At 40.3% G+C, this 14,945-nt stretch overlaps 1 protein-coding gene across 6 annotated transcripts in view; it reads right to left on the reverse strand.

Moving 5' to 3' along the window:
- Positions 1–344: 344 nt before the first annotated feature.
- Positions 345–14,945, reverse strand: part of LOC121014167 (zinc finger protein 510-like) — an 82,449-nt gene continuing 67,848 nt past the window's right edge. For 3 of the 6 annotated variants that reach the window (XM_040450197.1, XM_040450198.1, XM_040450196.1), the window contains one exon: positions 14,155–14,649. In XM_040450197.1, the coding sequence (XP_040306131.1) occupies positions 14,201–14,649 (449 nt within the window). In that variant the 3' untranslated portion in view covers positions 14,155–14,200. Of the gene's footprint in view, positions 1,660–5,671; positions 6,701–14,154; positions 14,650–14,945 lie in introns of those variants that run through there. The other 3 variants (XR_005783066.1, XM_040450201.1, XM_040450200.1) reach the window with 3 other exon arrangements.

Here is a 14,945-nt window from a genome sequence, read left to right on the forward strand (position 1 = left end):
TATATGTCAATTATATCTCAATAAAGTGATAAAAATTTTTAAATGGAAAAAAAAAACCCACATAGTGTAATAACTTGAAATCTAAAGCATGTAGCCTGTTAGAATTATGCCAATGTCATTTTCCTGGTTTTCATACTGTGCCATAATTATGTACAATGTTGCCATTTAAGGAATCTGGATGAAGTATACAAGGTCCTTTCTGTACTAACTTTGCCTGTGAATCTACAATTATTTGAAAATAAAGGCTTTAAGTTAAAAAAAAAAAAGCTAATGGGCCCTATTAATGGATTTCACAGTCAATTCAAAGAATTGCCCCAATAATCCATCAGTAAAAACTCTAAGGCTCTGCATGTGTATGTTTTTATTTGAAGAGGCATGAGGGGAGGGCGGAAATGTTGGAGAGGAATCAACCGGACAATTTTCTCACCGTTCCTCTCTTTAGTTTATATAACATATAGACACGTGTGGGTCAAAGTAACAAGATTTAGAATTTTTAGGTCAAGGAGCAGTATGAAATCTCCTACCTCTTTAGCTCATAAGTGAACTCATTTTAACGGATTATACATGCTCAGCCTCCCGGGGGCTTTCACAGACTCACAGCCCCTCCAGTTGGCACAGCCCTTAAGTCCGGCCTATCCTCGGGGGCCTTAGATTGAAATGCTCCTCGCGCTGTGCTCGCGGTTCGTGCTGACGAGTGTCACGCCCGCGGCCGTCCCCAACTCGCGCCAACCGCTGTGCTGGGACGGAGACCCGGAGGGCCAAACGAAGGCCAGGGCGCCGCTGGCCCACAGAGACGCCTCCTGGGCTCCTGGCCTGAGCGGGGCTGCGGAGCCTGGGAGGAAGCGGCGCTCCTTCACTCCATAAATCGTACCCCTAAGGAGAAAAAGGTCACATGTGGACAGTCGTGGCGCAGGGCCCGCCCCGGGGTATTCACCGGGCATAGTTCTCAGAGGCCGGGCCGTGCTGTCCCCTTGACACCTTGGCCGCTGCGCACCGCGTTCGTGTGGGAGGCGGGGCCCACAGCAAAGTCTCTCCCTAGTATCCCTGAGTTTCTGACTGCAACCCTTCTTCACGGGCTGGGCCCAGCGGACTTCCGGAGTTGGACGTCGAACGCCAGTACCCCTGGCGCAGAGAACCAGGGGGCGCGGCTTGTTTGCGGTCCGGCCTGGTCTGACCAGACCAGCAGGCGGCTCCACACGCACCCGGTTAAACGCAGGCCCGCGGCCACTGCGGCCGCGCTTACAAGAGCCCCCCCCGCACCCCGCAGCTCCTGCTGTCCGCGACCCCTACTTGATAAGCACCCCTACCCCACTCCCTCGGGCCTGAGCCCTTCGGTGGGGGTCATAGCCTGACCCAAAGGCAGAGAGAACTTGAGTCCCTCCTGTGCCAAGGCGCTCACTGCACACGAGCCAGTGTCCTTCAGGGCCACCTCCTTCCTGGGGTCTGTAGAGAGTAACAAGACCGTCCATTGAGGGTGTGCAAGGGAGGCCTGCCCACATCTCCCGACTTTGGGAGCCACGGAGGAGAGGACTAGTACCTGGAGTCCTTCCCTTCGTCTTCAAGAACCACAGTGGCTGCCATCCTGACTCCTACTTGGCAGAGCTCTGGGGGTGGAGGGGTGTATCTTGGGAAAAGAGAAATTTCTTGAGTGCAACTAATCTGAAAAATCCAACCACATTTTCTGAGCCAATGCCAAGATCCTGACTCCCTGTTTCCGATTCAGCTGGTGCCTAAACCTAAATCCCAAGAGCACTGTTTGCATTTCCTAGGATTATTCATTGCCCTTTTTTCCGTTTGAGCATTTAAAATTCCTGTAATTCATGGAGCACTTAAGACCTCATAGAAGTAACTGAATGTTTACTTAACACTGGGGTCTAAGCCCCTTATAATTTTGTGCAGCTTAACTCCTAGCAGGGGGCTGCCTGCACTATTTCAACATAAATCTAGAAGCAGGCAGTGGAAAGCTCCACGTTTTACCGTCATTGCATGTTCTGGGACAATTCCTCTAGACCAGCCCTGAACCCCGGAACTACCCCGGAACTACTGCTATATTGGTGTAGTGGCAGACTGTCCTGTGCAGTGTAAGAGGTTTAGAAGCACCCTAGGCCTTCCTACACTAGAGTCCAGGCACTTTGAGTTGTGACAACCAAACTCCTTACCACTGATCTTGGGAGGCAAATGGCTATTTCTAGAACAAGGTCTTCAAGTAGTGAACTCTCAACTTTCAGCCTCTTTTGAATTATATGGCATAGAATTTTGAATCGAGCCCCCATCACTTCAAAAGGTCATTTTATGTTCTGGCCTCCACCATTTCTGCTGTCTGTGGTCACTTATGTGGTTGTCCATACCTGTTTACTACCTTTTTTGGAATCTCTTATGATTTTATCTTTATCAGGGTACTGGTATAGTTTGCTTATTAGACTTATTTGGGTTTGCTGAAATTCTCTTTAATGTGTAAGGTATTTTTCACCAAATTTTGCACATATTCAACCACTATTTCTTCAAATAATTTGCCTGTCACATGAAATATTTTGTAACTCTCCTTTTCACTCAGTTACATGTTGGATCAGTTGATATTTTCCAAAGATAACTAAGGCCTTGTTTAAATGTTTTAAAACAATTTTCTTTCAAATTTTCAATTCATAACTGCTGATATACATCTATAATCTGCACTATATTATTAAACTCACCCCTGGCTTAACATTACACATACTTTTTCAGTTCTAGAATTTCTTTTTATTTTTATACTTGCCTTCTCTGATGAGGCGCCCACCTGCTCCCTCATTTTTCTCCTTTGAACCTTCAAACATATTAGACAAGCAGCTTCAAAATCCATGTCTTGTAATTACAACATCTGGGTCAATTCAGACCATTTTTAGTAGCACTTATTTCTCTTCTTTTTGGGTCACATCATGCATGTCAGGAAATTACTGACTTAGGCTAAACACTTTACATAAAATGTCATGGAGACTGTAGATGTGGTAACTTCCTAGGGCTACTTTAACAAATTACCACAAACTTTGTGGCCTAAAACAGAAATTTAAAAATCAAGGTGTCAGCATGGCCACACTCAAGATTATAGGATCCTTCCTTTCTTCTTCTAGCTTCTGGTGGATGCCAGTACTCCTCCACTTGCAGACACATCACTGCCTCTCTCTTCCTGTCTTCTGTGTCCTGGCATGTCCTGGTCTGTTTCTCATGAGGATTTAGGATTCAACCTAATCCAATATAATCTCATCTCAAACCTTACCTTAATTACACCCATAGACTCTATTTCCACTAAGGTTCTGAATGGACATCAAATTTGGGGAGACACTATTCAACTCACTCCACTGGATTATGCTGACTTCCAATATATAACATTTGAGTTTTGTTCAGGCCAGCAATTTGACTACCAGTGAACCCAACTGGATCTGTCAGACCTGTTACTTCTGTATCATTATGTCTAGTGTGGTCTAGAACACATTAATTATATTATGGTCTACAACACTTAATTCTGACTTCAGTTCCTTTCACTAGGGTAGTATCTGAGCATTTTTCTTTTCTGCAAGGAGTCAAATAATACATATTTTAGATGTTGTGAAGAGCCAAAGTGAAGGCTATTACACAGATCCTTAGTGAGAAAAAATTTAGCCAAAATTGATAGTCATGAAATTCTAAGTTTAAAAATAAGTACAACTTTATGCAACACAGGTCTAAGAATGAGAATTAAATTCTAAGATTAGAGTTCAAAGTTACTGTTCTATCAAAATTGCAAATGTTCACTTAATGCCGATCTGTAATGAGATTTTATATATTTCATCTTTAAAACAGTCTGTCCACACAGATACATACAAACAAATACTGAGTACTGCTTTTGACTGAGCATATTTATTACTAGGAAAAGTATTACAGAATTGTTTGAGATTTCTCTAGATATTTGCCTCTCAAGAGGTTATTATATTGCAGAATAATCACTTCCAGTATTAGATAGCAGTTCCTCAAATATACAGAACTGAATAAATTTTTTTAAATGTTTATTAATTTTTGAGAGAGAGAGACAGAGCATAAGCAGGAGAGGGGCAGAGAGAGAGGGAGACACAGAATCCAAAGCAGGCTCCAGGCTCTCAGCTGTCAGCACAGAGTCTGATGCAGGGCTTGAGCCCACGGACAGTGACACCATGACCAGAGCGAAAGTTGGACACTTAACCCACTGAGCCACCCAGGAGCCCCAAGAACTGAATACATTTTTAAGTAAGGAAATTTTCTTCATACTTGCATTAAAGTAAAAAAAAATGCTATTAGAATAGTTTGATTCTGGAAAATGTGGGAATGGAGATCTTATCTGTTGACTACACAGTATATAGTATTTGGATATTATTTATGACTCGTTGAAATGACTACCACAGTACTTCACACAGAAGTATTGTTTTACCTTCTAACTTAAATCCAGAGAAATCAAGTCTGTGGCAAAAGCTAATTTGCAAAAATATGCACAGTCTATTAACAGTGCTAAGGGCCATTTTTCTTGTTCAGAAAAATTTTAATCATGGATATGAGCTCAAAAAAAATTCACAGTATTTACTGCTACTAAATCATTGGCAATCTGTGGTGGTAGTTCAAGTCAAAATATTCAGCTTCTAGTTCTGAAAAAAATTCATGGATCTCATTAAGTGCATGAGATTAAGTGAAGTTTTACTGTTCACACAATTCATTAACTTGACATATTAAAATACTTTTGGCAATGTACCTTTTGATGAATAGAAATGAATAAGGTTTCTGGGGCACCCGGGTGACTCAGTTAAGCATCTGACTGGATTTCAGCTCAGGTCATGATCTCATGGTACATGGGATAGAGCACCACATCAGGCTCTGCACTGGTAATACAGAACCTGCTTGGGATTCTCTCTCCCTCTGCCCTTCCCCCTCTCTCTCAAAAATAAATAAACTTAAAAAAAAAAAAAAAAGAGGTGAGGCACCTGAGTGGCTCAGTCTGACTTCAGTTCAGGTTATGATCTCATGGTTTGTTGAATTCAAGCCCCATGACGGGCTCTGTGCTGACAGCTCGGAGACTGGAGCCTGCTTCAGATACTGTCTCCCTCTCTGTCTGCCTCCCGGGCTTGCACTCTGTCTCTCAAAACCAAATAAACATAATTTTTTTTAAAGGAAACTTCCCCAACTACACCTTTTCCTGCTCTTCACATATTTTTACCACCATCAGTTGTTACTCATCCTGGCAGATTCCAGTTCAGGTTGAGTGTTTTCACAACTTGTTTTAAAATATTTTCAACTGTTTTTGTTCTATACAGACTGTTCATAGAGGTTAATTCTTCAGAGTTAAAGCGATACCTTGAATAAACAGCAACAGAGCAGTACTGGTAATCAACTGTTGGTTCACCAACAGCCAAGGAAAGGCACCTAAAATATCTGATGTTTCTTTACTGTTAATGTTGCTCCCACTGTCCTCAACTCTTAAGGCATGTATCATCACCAAAAGAGAATCTTAAGAATCTTAAGTTTTTCTCTGGATTTGCAAATTCAACTGCTGCAATCACATACAATCTAATTAATTCATCATTACTGAAGTTTCCCTTTCCTGGCTAATAACCAAGCTATTAAAAACTTGGTTTAACAGCAACCACTTTTTCTTCTTTACCATGAGAATTAGGCAATGAAATGCTCTGTTTAAAATCTTCTAACTTTCATGACAATTGCTTACCTGTGAGATGGGATTATTCTGATGAGGGCTTTGTATAATGCCTATGCCTATGTACTACGTATGCACATAGTACACTTTGAACACATCTAGAATGTCACCACTTTCATTTCTAAAAGCACTGACAACCAGTTCAACAAAACCTACATCCCACTGTACTTTAAAAGTCAATTTTTCATCTTTTATTTTGACATATTCACCAGTAACTTTTTAAAATTTTGCAATATGTCACTTAAAGTGAAACACAAAATGCTGCCAGGTTATAACCGCAATGCTGGGATTTCTAATACTTTGAGCAGCAATGTGAAGCAACCCAAGTGCCACAATGAAAGTCTCTATGCTGCAACTATTAAACTGCTGTTGTAGTGTGAAAGAAAGTAGCCAGACAAGCAAATTAAGATGTTTTTCAATAAAACTTTAAAATAAAAAAACAATTTTTAACATCATTTCACCTGTAAAAAAATCCATTTAATTTTTTTTGCATTATGTAATAATATAAAACCATTCTTAGCCTGTAAGTTGTACAAAACAGGCAATCGAACCAGATTTGACCCATAGACCTGTTTGTTGAGGCTGTTCTAGGATATAGTCCAACTCCTCAGACATGATTTTCACTGAATGCTCAAGGTGATCCTCAACAATGTATGGCCCCAAATGCCTACATCTCTCAGTACTACACATCTGATACCATTGTTTAGCTCTCAACCAAAAGATAGTATCTGCTAAACCTCATGGAACTTTAGCCTGCATATATTCACATCAACCCTAGGCCAAGGATCCACGTTTATTTGCAAACAGATCCTTGGCATCATTGCCTGCATCCTTAACACACACTGACACACAGAGAACAGGTCTTCAATGCTTGTTTTGAGCTTTCTAAAGCATGTTGGTGCTAACCACATATAAGTAGTTTCACATATATATTTGCAATTCACCTACTTACCTTATACTGAAGATGTACTCACCGTGGCCTCCCATTCAAGATTCTAGCAGAGGAGCCTAAGCCTGAAAAAGAAGCGGCTGCCATCTACCTTGGCAACACACCCCAGATTCCTTCCTTCTAGGTGGGTTATATAGCTGGGTTGCCTGGTGTCCTGGTTACCTACAGTCAATTTAACAGGCAGGAAATTCGTAGTAATTCAACCAGGCACACATGGAAATGGTGACCTGGGTGAGCACTGAAAAGCTGAGAATGCTCTTCAAGCATATCATTGCATTCAACAGTGCAAAAACCTGTAAATAGGTTTATGTGCCTACAGTACTAAGAAAATGATATAAAAGCAGATAAACAAAATTTAATCTCACCAGGATCCCCAGGTGAATGTACCATTTGTTGGAACAATTTATAGAGACAGGGAAAAAAAAAAAAGAGATCCATATGGGGGCACATGGGTGGCTCAGTCAGTTAAGTGTCTGACTTTGGCTCAGGTCATGATCTCATGATCTGTGGGTTGGAGTCCTGCATCAGGCTCTCCGCTGACAGTTCGGAGACTGGAGCCTGCTTCCAATTCTGTATCTCCCTCTCTCTCTCTGCACCTCCCCTGCTCATGCTCTAAAAAATAAACACTTTAAAAAAAAAAACTTAAAAAAAGATCTATATGGTATGAAGAATCATTAATGCTTAGGGCTGATAACATTCTCTAGTGCATGAAGTGGTGTTGGGGAGCATCCTCTGGACATGTGCTCACAAAAAGGAAAAGCAGGAAAGACCTGACCTCATATCATTAGGACTGTGTTTCTGGGTTTGTCAGGAAAACTAAGCCAACTGGTTGACTTGGTTATGTCTAGTGGGTACCTGACATGAAATTAAATGCTATTCCAATCAGAATTCTAAAATCTGTTTAAAGGTGGCTTAAAATTCTAAGTATTTTAGAAAACCTTAAGATTTGGGTGGATAAAATGAATAAAGGACTTGGCCTATATATAATGTAAACTATTACAAAGACAGCTTAAACATTATCATGATCAAAAGGAGTAAAAGAGTGGTTTGAAAAAGCAAAATGACATTAAAAACATATCAAAGGACACAAGAGCTAATTTGAATGAAATTCTGCTGGCCTTATCTCAGATAATTTGATCATAAAATAAATAAATATGTCAGTAACAAGAGTTAAAGATTATAATTTACCAAATGAAGAATCTGAGTATACAGACATAAATAAAAAATTGTAAAAAAACAAAAATTTCCATACCATGATATGCAGAGGAATAATGGTGAAAAAATTTCATGTTTTTGCAACTATAGTAATAATTGATTTGGGCAACATCAGAAATAAATGCTTAAATTAATGAGTGAAACTAAGAGGATATTTGTATAGCCTGAATGTATCATCTCACAAGATATTAAAGGATAAAATGAGTTTTGTGGAAACAAGGAAGATACTACATTAACCATATTATCCAATCAGTATGAATGGGACTAATCAGCAGCATGTGATTCCTGGTACAAAGTACTGAGATATCCTGAACACTTCTAGTACTACAAAAGGTATATAATATAATCAAAAAGAAACAGGAGACAAATCCTATTATTTACTTGGCAATAATCAAAAGAGTTGTGGTTAATAGCTAATGGTCATTCAGGATACTGCCAGTTCCTCCCATATGGCTTTTCTGATACATACCAACTTGCACTTTTCAAACGGTCATATTCATAGCCCGTGTTAGCTGAGATGTCTAGCATATGTGAGTTACAAACAGCACAGAGGTTTTTTTCTTCCTTACAAAAGTCAGACTGCTAGCAAAGGCAATTTTTCTTAAAATTTTTTTAACATTTATTCCTTTTTGAAGACAAAGACAGAGCAAGAGCATGGGGGGGGGGGGGGGCGGGGATGGGAAACACAGAATCTGAAGCATGCTCCAGGCCCTGAGTTGTCAGCACAGAGTCCTATGTGGGGCTCAAACTCACCAACCATGAGATCATGACCTGAGCCAAAGTTGGACGCTTAACTGACTGAGCCACCCACGCGCCCCTCTGCACAGCAATTCTTGAGCCCACTTCCTTCCACATGGTAGCACTCTTCCATCTTCAGTGTAGAGACAGGAGACCACACAGAATATAAAGGATGAAGATGTCTTTCATGGGATTTTGTGGGGAATAAGCTTAGGAATTCCCTGAACTTGCACCAATGGGTTAACAAGGCATAAAGAAATAGCCACAAGATGAACACATCCAAGATAAGGTAAACAAGATTAGGTCAACAGGGCAAAGGCCCCCAAGATAGGACATAGAAAGGTATGGAAACAGTAAATCTCAGAATGAAAACATCCACAATGTTTAGGTAATCTTAGGTAAACAAGCTTAAGTATTCAGGGCAGAAGCACCCCCAACTTAGTACAATAGCAGAAAGCGGTTTTCACAGGAAGAAAGGACCAAAATAGGTAAACAGGGCTATAGACCATAGCAGGGCGAAGGTGCCCAGAGAGGAGCTAATTAGCAAAAAAAAAAAAAAAAAAAAAAAAAAGGTGTCTTATTGACCCTGAGGTAGCATACCTTATCTGTCTTATCCCCCTAAGCTAGCTAAGATAAACAGATGTGGCGCCTCATGCCTGCTGTGAACAACCATCTGTCCAGCACCAGGACTTTGTTTTGTGTTGACCCAAACCCCTAACACTGCATATCTTCAATACCCTCTTTTCCCTCGTGTCCTTGAGTTAATCTACGGTTTCATTGTTTCTCTGTGCACACTTATAAGCCTTCTGACCCTCATAAAAATAGAGCAAAAGGCCCTTACTTGGGGTTGTCTCCTCCCGGACATTAGCCTCTCTCACATTTTAATCCTGTGTCCACTCTCTTGCTGGACAAGAGAGAACTCCAGACCCAGAGTCTACGACAGGATTTAACACCAGCATCCACATTCTACTACATAGAATTTATTGTAGATTGATTTCCCAAATCCATTACCTTCATAAGATTTTTCATCTGGGTAATATACTATTAGGTCTCTACCACTCAATGCATTTTGTTGTCCAGAGAAAGGTGGCTTTTGGCTGAAGTTATCACACATTTATTACCTTCTAGATTTTCTTCATTCTCTTAGTGAGATTCAATCTTTTGACAAAAAAAAAAACCTTTCACATTATTACTTCCTGCATTTCTCCACAATGGAAGTTTACTGAGAGTTGAATTAACAGTGTTTTCCTACATTCATTACCTCCAGTGGCTCTTTCCCCCAGAGAATTTCCTAATGTCCAACAAGGTCTATATACTTGGTGGCTGAAAAACTATATGTACATTTCAAGTCTCCTTCCAGTGTAAGCTGTTGCTCTAGACTGAATGTATGTGTTTTTCCAAATTTCCTATGTTCAAACCTAATCCCCAATGTGCTGGTATTTTGAAGTGGAGGCCCTTGAAAGATGGTAGTACTGAGAGCAAAGTCCTCGTGAACGGCATTTGTGTCCTTTATAAGAGGTCCCAAAGTGCTCCCTTCCTCCTCATGAGGACAAAAGATGGCCATCTGTGAACCAAGAAGTGGATCCTCACCAGACAACAAAATCTACAAGCACCTTGACCTTTGCTTTTCCAGTTTCTAGAACTAACAGAAATAAATGCTTGCTATTTATGCCACCCAGTCTAGGATATTTTTCTGACAGCTGCCTCAACAGATTAAGACAGTTCTCTTATGAATAGTGAGGAACTTCCTGAGGAGCATCCATGTTCATTAGCTTAATAAGTTTTAGCCCCTTTCAGTTCTGCTATCTTTTCTTAGCCCTGACTTGCGGCTGAAAAATCTCCCTGCATACATCATCTTTACACTTTCAACCTCTGAGTTCTCTCTGATGTTCTCAAAAGTATGATTTCTGGCTGAAAGCATTCCAAGACATTTACAGGGCTGTTTATATTGTTTAAATTATCTGAGGTAATATAATATTTTGTCTGGATGAAAGTATTTCTAAATTCATTACATTCATATGATCAATTCCATGAGTTTTCTGACCCTGATGGTCAACTGCTGGTGGAAATCTTTATTACATCCATCACAATTATATGGTTTCTCCCATGTGATGAAGGGGATCAGAATATACCCCCCCAAAACATGCCACTTTGGCATATGTATTATTTTGAACCAAAAGCAACTTAAAAACTGTAAATGCAAAAAATTCTCGCCCTCCCCCTATGCACCTAAAGGCAGGGCATAAATTTCCTTTTATGAAGGTGTTCCTATCCTGTCTCCCAAAAGAAAAGAGATAGCACCAATATCTGCATAAACACACCTTACTGAAATAACCTTTGTCTTCCATTCATTTCCCATATATTTACTTTCCCACAATTTACCATCACTAAAAGCTCAAAACCCGTTTCCTTTGTCTGGACACTTCTTTGCAAATGTATTGCTCTTTTGTTAAAGTGGTATATAAGCTTCCAGGTCTGACCACCTCTTTTGGGTTTTCATTTGATTTCTGTGAGATCCCTCCATGTGTATATGAAATAAACTTTCTTTTCCTGTTAATGTCATTAAATTTACATAGGCCCAGCCACTGACCCTGAAAGTAAAGCTATTTTTCTTCATCTTAGCTTTTTACATCTGACAACCCACTGAAAATCTTCCCACATTACCACATTTATCAGACTTCTCGCCTTTTGGAGTTTTCTAATGCTTTCATTAAGTTGAGACTCATTTCTGAGAATGAGGTTTCTCATAAGGTTAGAAAGTTAAATTGGAAATGAAAGCTTTCTCACGTTAATTACACTCAGCATTTCTTCCTTGCATGCATTCTCTGATGTGCTATGAGAATCGATTTCCGAACAAAACTCTTCTCACACTCAACACATTTATAGGGTTTCTCCCCTGTGTGAGTTCTCTGATGTATTCTCAAGTAGTGTTTGTAGATGAAAGCTCTCCCACATTCATTACATTCATATGGCTTCTCCTGTGTGTGCCTCCTTAAGTGCATTCTGAGGACGGACTTCCAGACGAAAATTTTACCACATTCAATACATTCATTGAGGGGCACCTGGGTGGCGCAGTCGGTTAAGCGTCCGACTTCAGCCAGGTCACCATCTCGCAGTCCGTGAGTTCGAGCCCCGCGTCAGGCTCTGGGCTGATGGCTCGGAGCCTGGAGCCTGTTTCCGATTCTGTGTCTCCCTCTCTCTCTGCCCCTCCCTCGTTCATGCTCTGTCTCTCTCTGTCCCAAAAATAAATAAAAAATGTTGAAAAAAAATTTAAAAAAATACATTCATTGAGTTTCTCCCCTGTGTGAATTCTCTGATGTCCTCTGAGGCGTGACACACAGGTGTAAGCTTTCCCACATTCGTTACATTCATAGGGTTTTTCCCCTGTGACTTCTTTGATGTATTATAAGGCTTGACTTCTGGGTGAAAGTCTTCCCACAGTCATTACATTCATGAGGTTTTTCACCTGTGTGAGTTCTCTGATGTATTATAAGGCTTGACTTCTGGGTGTAAGCTTTCCCACACTCATTACATTTATAGGGTTTCTCCCCAGTGTGAATTCTCTGATGTATTCTAAAGTGGTATTTGTACGTGAAAGCTCTCCCACATTCATTACATTCGTATGGCTTCTCCTGTGTATGCCTCCTCCAGTGCGTTCTCAGGATTGACTTCCAGATGAAAGTTTTACCACATTCAATACACTCATAAAGTTTCTCCCCTGTGTGAATTCTCTGATGTCCTCTGAGGCGTGACATGCAGGTGTAAGCTTTTCCACATTCATTACATTCACAGGGTTTCTCCCCTGTGTGAGTTCTCTGATGTATTATAAGGCTTGACTTCTGGGTGAAAGTCTTCCCACAGTGATTACATTCATGGGGCTTCTCCCCTGTGTGAGTTCTCTGATGTAGTTCAAGGTTTGACTTCCAGGTATAAGCTTTCCGACATACATTACATTCATAGGGTTTCTCTCCTGTGTGAATTCTCTGATGTATTCTCAGGAATGACTTCCAGAGGAAGGTTTTCCCACATTCTATACATTCATATGGTTTCTCTCCTGTGTGGATTTTCTGATGTCCTCGGAGGCGTGACATGCAGGTGAAAGCTTTCCCACATTCATTACATTTGTGGAGTCTGTCTGCTGTGTGAGTTCTCTGATGTAGTTCAAGACTTGACTTCCAGGTGTAAGCTTTCCCACACTCATTACATTTATAGGGTTTTTCCCCTGTGTGACTTTTCCGATGTATTACAAGTCTTGACTTCTGGGTGAAAGCTTTCTGACATTCATTACATTCATAGGGCTTCTCCCCTGTGTGAGTTTCTGATGTAGTTCAAGGCTAGACTTCCACCTGTAAGCTTTCCCACATTCATTACATTCATAGGGTTTCTCCCCTGTGTGAGTTCTCTGATGTATTGCAAGGCTTGACCTCCGGGTGAAAGCCTTCCCACACTCATTACATTCATGGGGTTTCTGCCCTGTGTGCTTTTTCTGATGTGCTCTGAGTTGTGACATGTAGGTAAAAGCTCTCCCACATTCATTACATGCATAAGGTTTCTCCCCTGTGTGAATTCTCCAATGTATCTTCAGGATTTTCTCCCAGAGGAAAGTTTTCCCACATTCTATACACCAATAGGGCTTCCTCCCTGTATGAGTTCTCTCATGTCTTCTAAGGTGCGACATGCAGGTGAAAGTTTTCCCACATTCATTATATTCATATAGATTTTCCCCTGTGTGAGTTCTCTGATGCATTCCTAGGCTTGCCTTATGGCTGAAAGTTTTACCCGATTTAATACATCCACAGGATTTCTCCACTGCATGAATTCTCTGATGTCCTCTGAAGTGTTGTTGGTAGGCCAAAGACTTCCCACATTCATTACATTCATAGAGTTTCTCTCCTGTGTGAGTTCTCTGATGTATTCCAAGGCTTGACTTCTGGGTGAAAGTTTTCCCACATTGATTACATTCATAGGGTTTCTCCCCTGTGTGAATCGTCTGATGCACTATGAGGCATGCCATATAGGTAAAAGCTTTCCTGCATCCTTTACATTCATAGGGTTTCCCCGCTCTGTGTTTTCTCTGATGCCCTACTAGGGATGATTTCTTGGAAAAAGCTGTCCCACATTCATAGGGCTTCTCACTTGTGTGAGTTCTTTGATGTACAATGAGGGATGAACTTCTAGAGAAAGATTCTTGACATTCATTGCTCTCATACTGTTTTTGTCTCCTGGGAATTCTCTGATGTAGACTGAAAGCCGACTGAGAACTGAAAGTTTCCCTATAAGGGTCGTTATCACAAGATGTCTCTATTGTGGGAGTCCTCTCTTGCACTGTAATTGCTAAATTGTGGTTTAAGTTTTTTCCACATTCAAAGGATTTCACTCCTGTGTGAGTTCTCTGATATTCTCTGAAATGTGCTTTTTGACCTAAAGTTTTCTCTCCTGTTTCAGTTCTCTGAAGTGGAGTAACCTTACTGAAATTGTTCCCGGTTTTAATACATGCATCTTCATCAAATTCAGAATGACTCTTCTCTATGTGAATATTTGGAGAGACAATGTTTGATTTATCACATAAGTTTTTTCCAAATTTATAAGATCCCTCTTGTATGTAGGCACTCTTAACATTTAATAGAAGTTGCCTTATCATGGAAAGCATTATCATGTTCATTATGTTCAAAAGACTGCCCCAAAATCTGAAAAGTCTGATCCTGAATAAGTTCCTCCACATGACTAAACACTTGCAAATCTTTATTGTAATCAAAATATTTCTCTCCACTATTCGTTCTCTCATTGCTAGTATTGAAAGAAGATGCATTAAACTCATAAGCCTCTTTGGTTGAGTAACTATATGGGGTCAAAAGATAGAGATCCAAGCATGTAGGAACATCAGTGTCATATTTAGAGAGCATTTTTCTTGAAGGAAAAATGTCTATGCCCCAATGAACTGGTTTTCCTGAAATTTTATCTTGCTCTGTAGTTAATGTTTTCTTGTTGTTGAATAAGACTTGACAGAAATATTTGTGTTGGCTTTCCTGGCTCTTCTCTAAAAGACCAAGTTGGCAGTCTTCTAAAAATGAGAAAGTTAAAAATTCCTTATGAAACTTAAAATTTTTATATAAAAAGGACTTATATACAAATGCCCTATTAAGTTTTTGACATTTTTGTTTCCGGCTAAGTCTCCCAACAACACAGTATACAATACAGTACATATTAACTATATTCACTTTCCTTCAGGGAGAGATTTCAGGGAGAGATTCCACTGTAGTGGAAAAGGAGTGGGGAGAGAATATGGAAGTGAATATCATAAGGATTTGGCATTTAGATTATATAACTTTCAAACTTGGGAAGAGAAGTGGGTATAAA

The sequence above is a fragment of the Herpailurus yagouaroundi genome, unplaced genomic scaffold (assembly GCF_014898765.1).
Source record: "Herpailurus yagouaroundi ecotype Mexico unplaced genomic scaffold, PumYag 201, whole genome shotgun sequence".
Classification (NCBI taxonomy): Eukaryota; Metazoa; Chordata; class Mammalia; order Carnivora; family Felidae; genus Herpailurus; species Herpailurus yagouaroundi.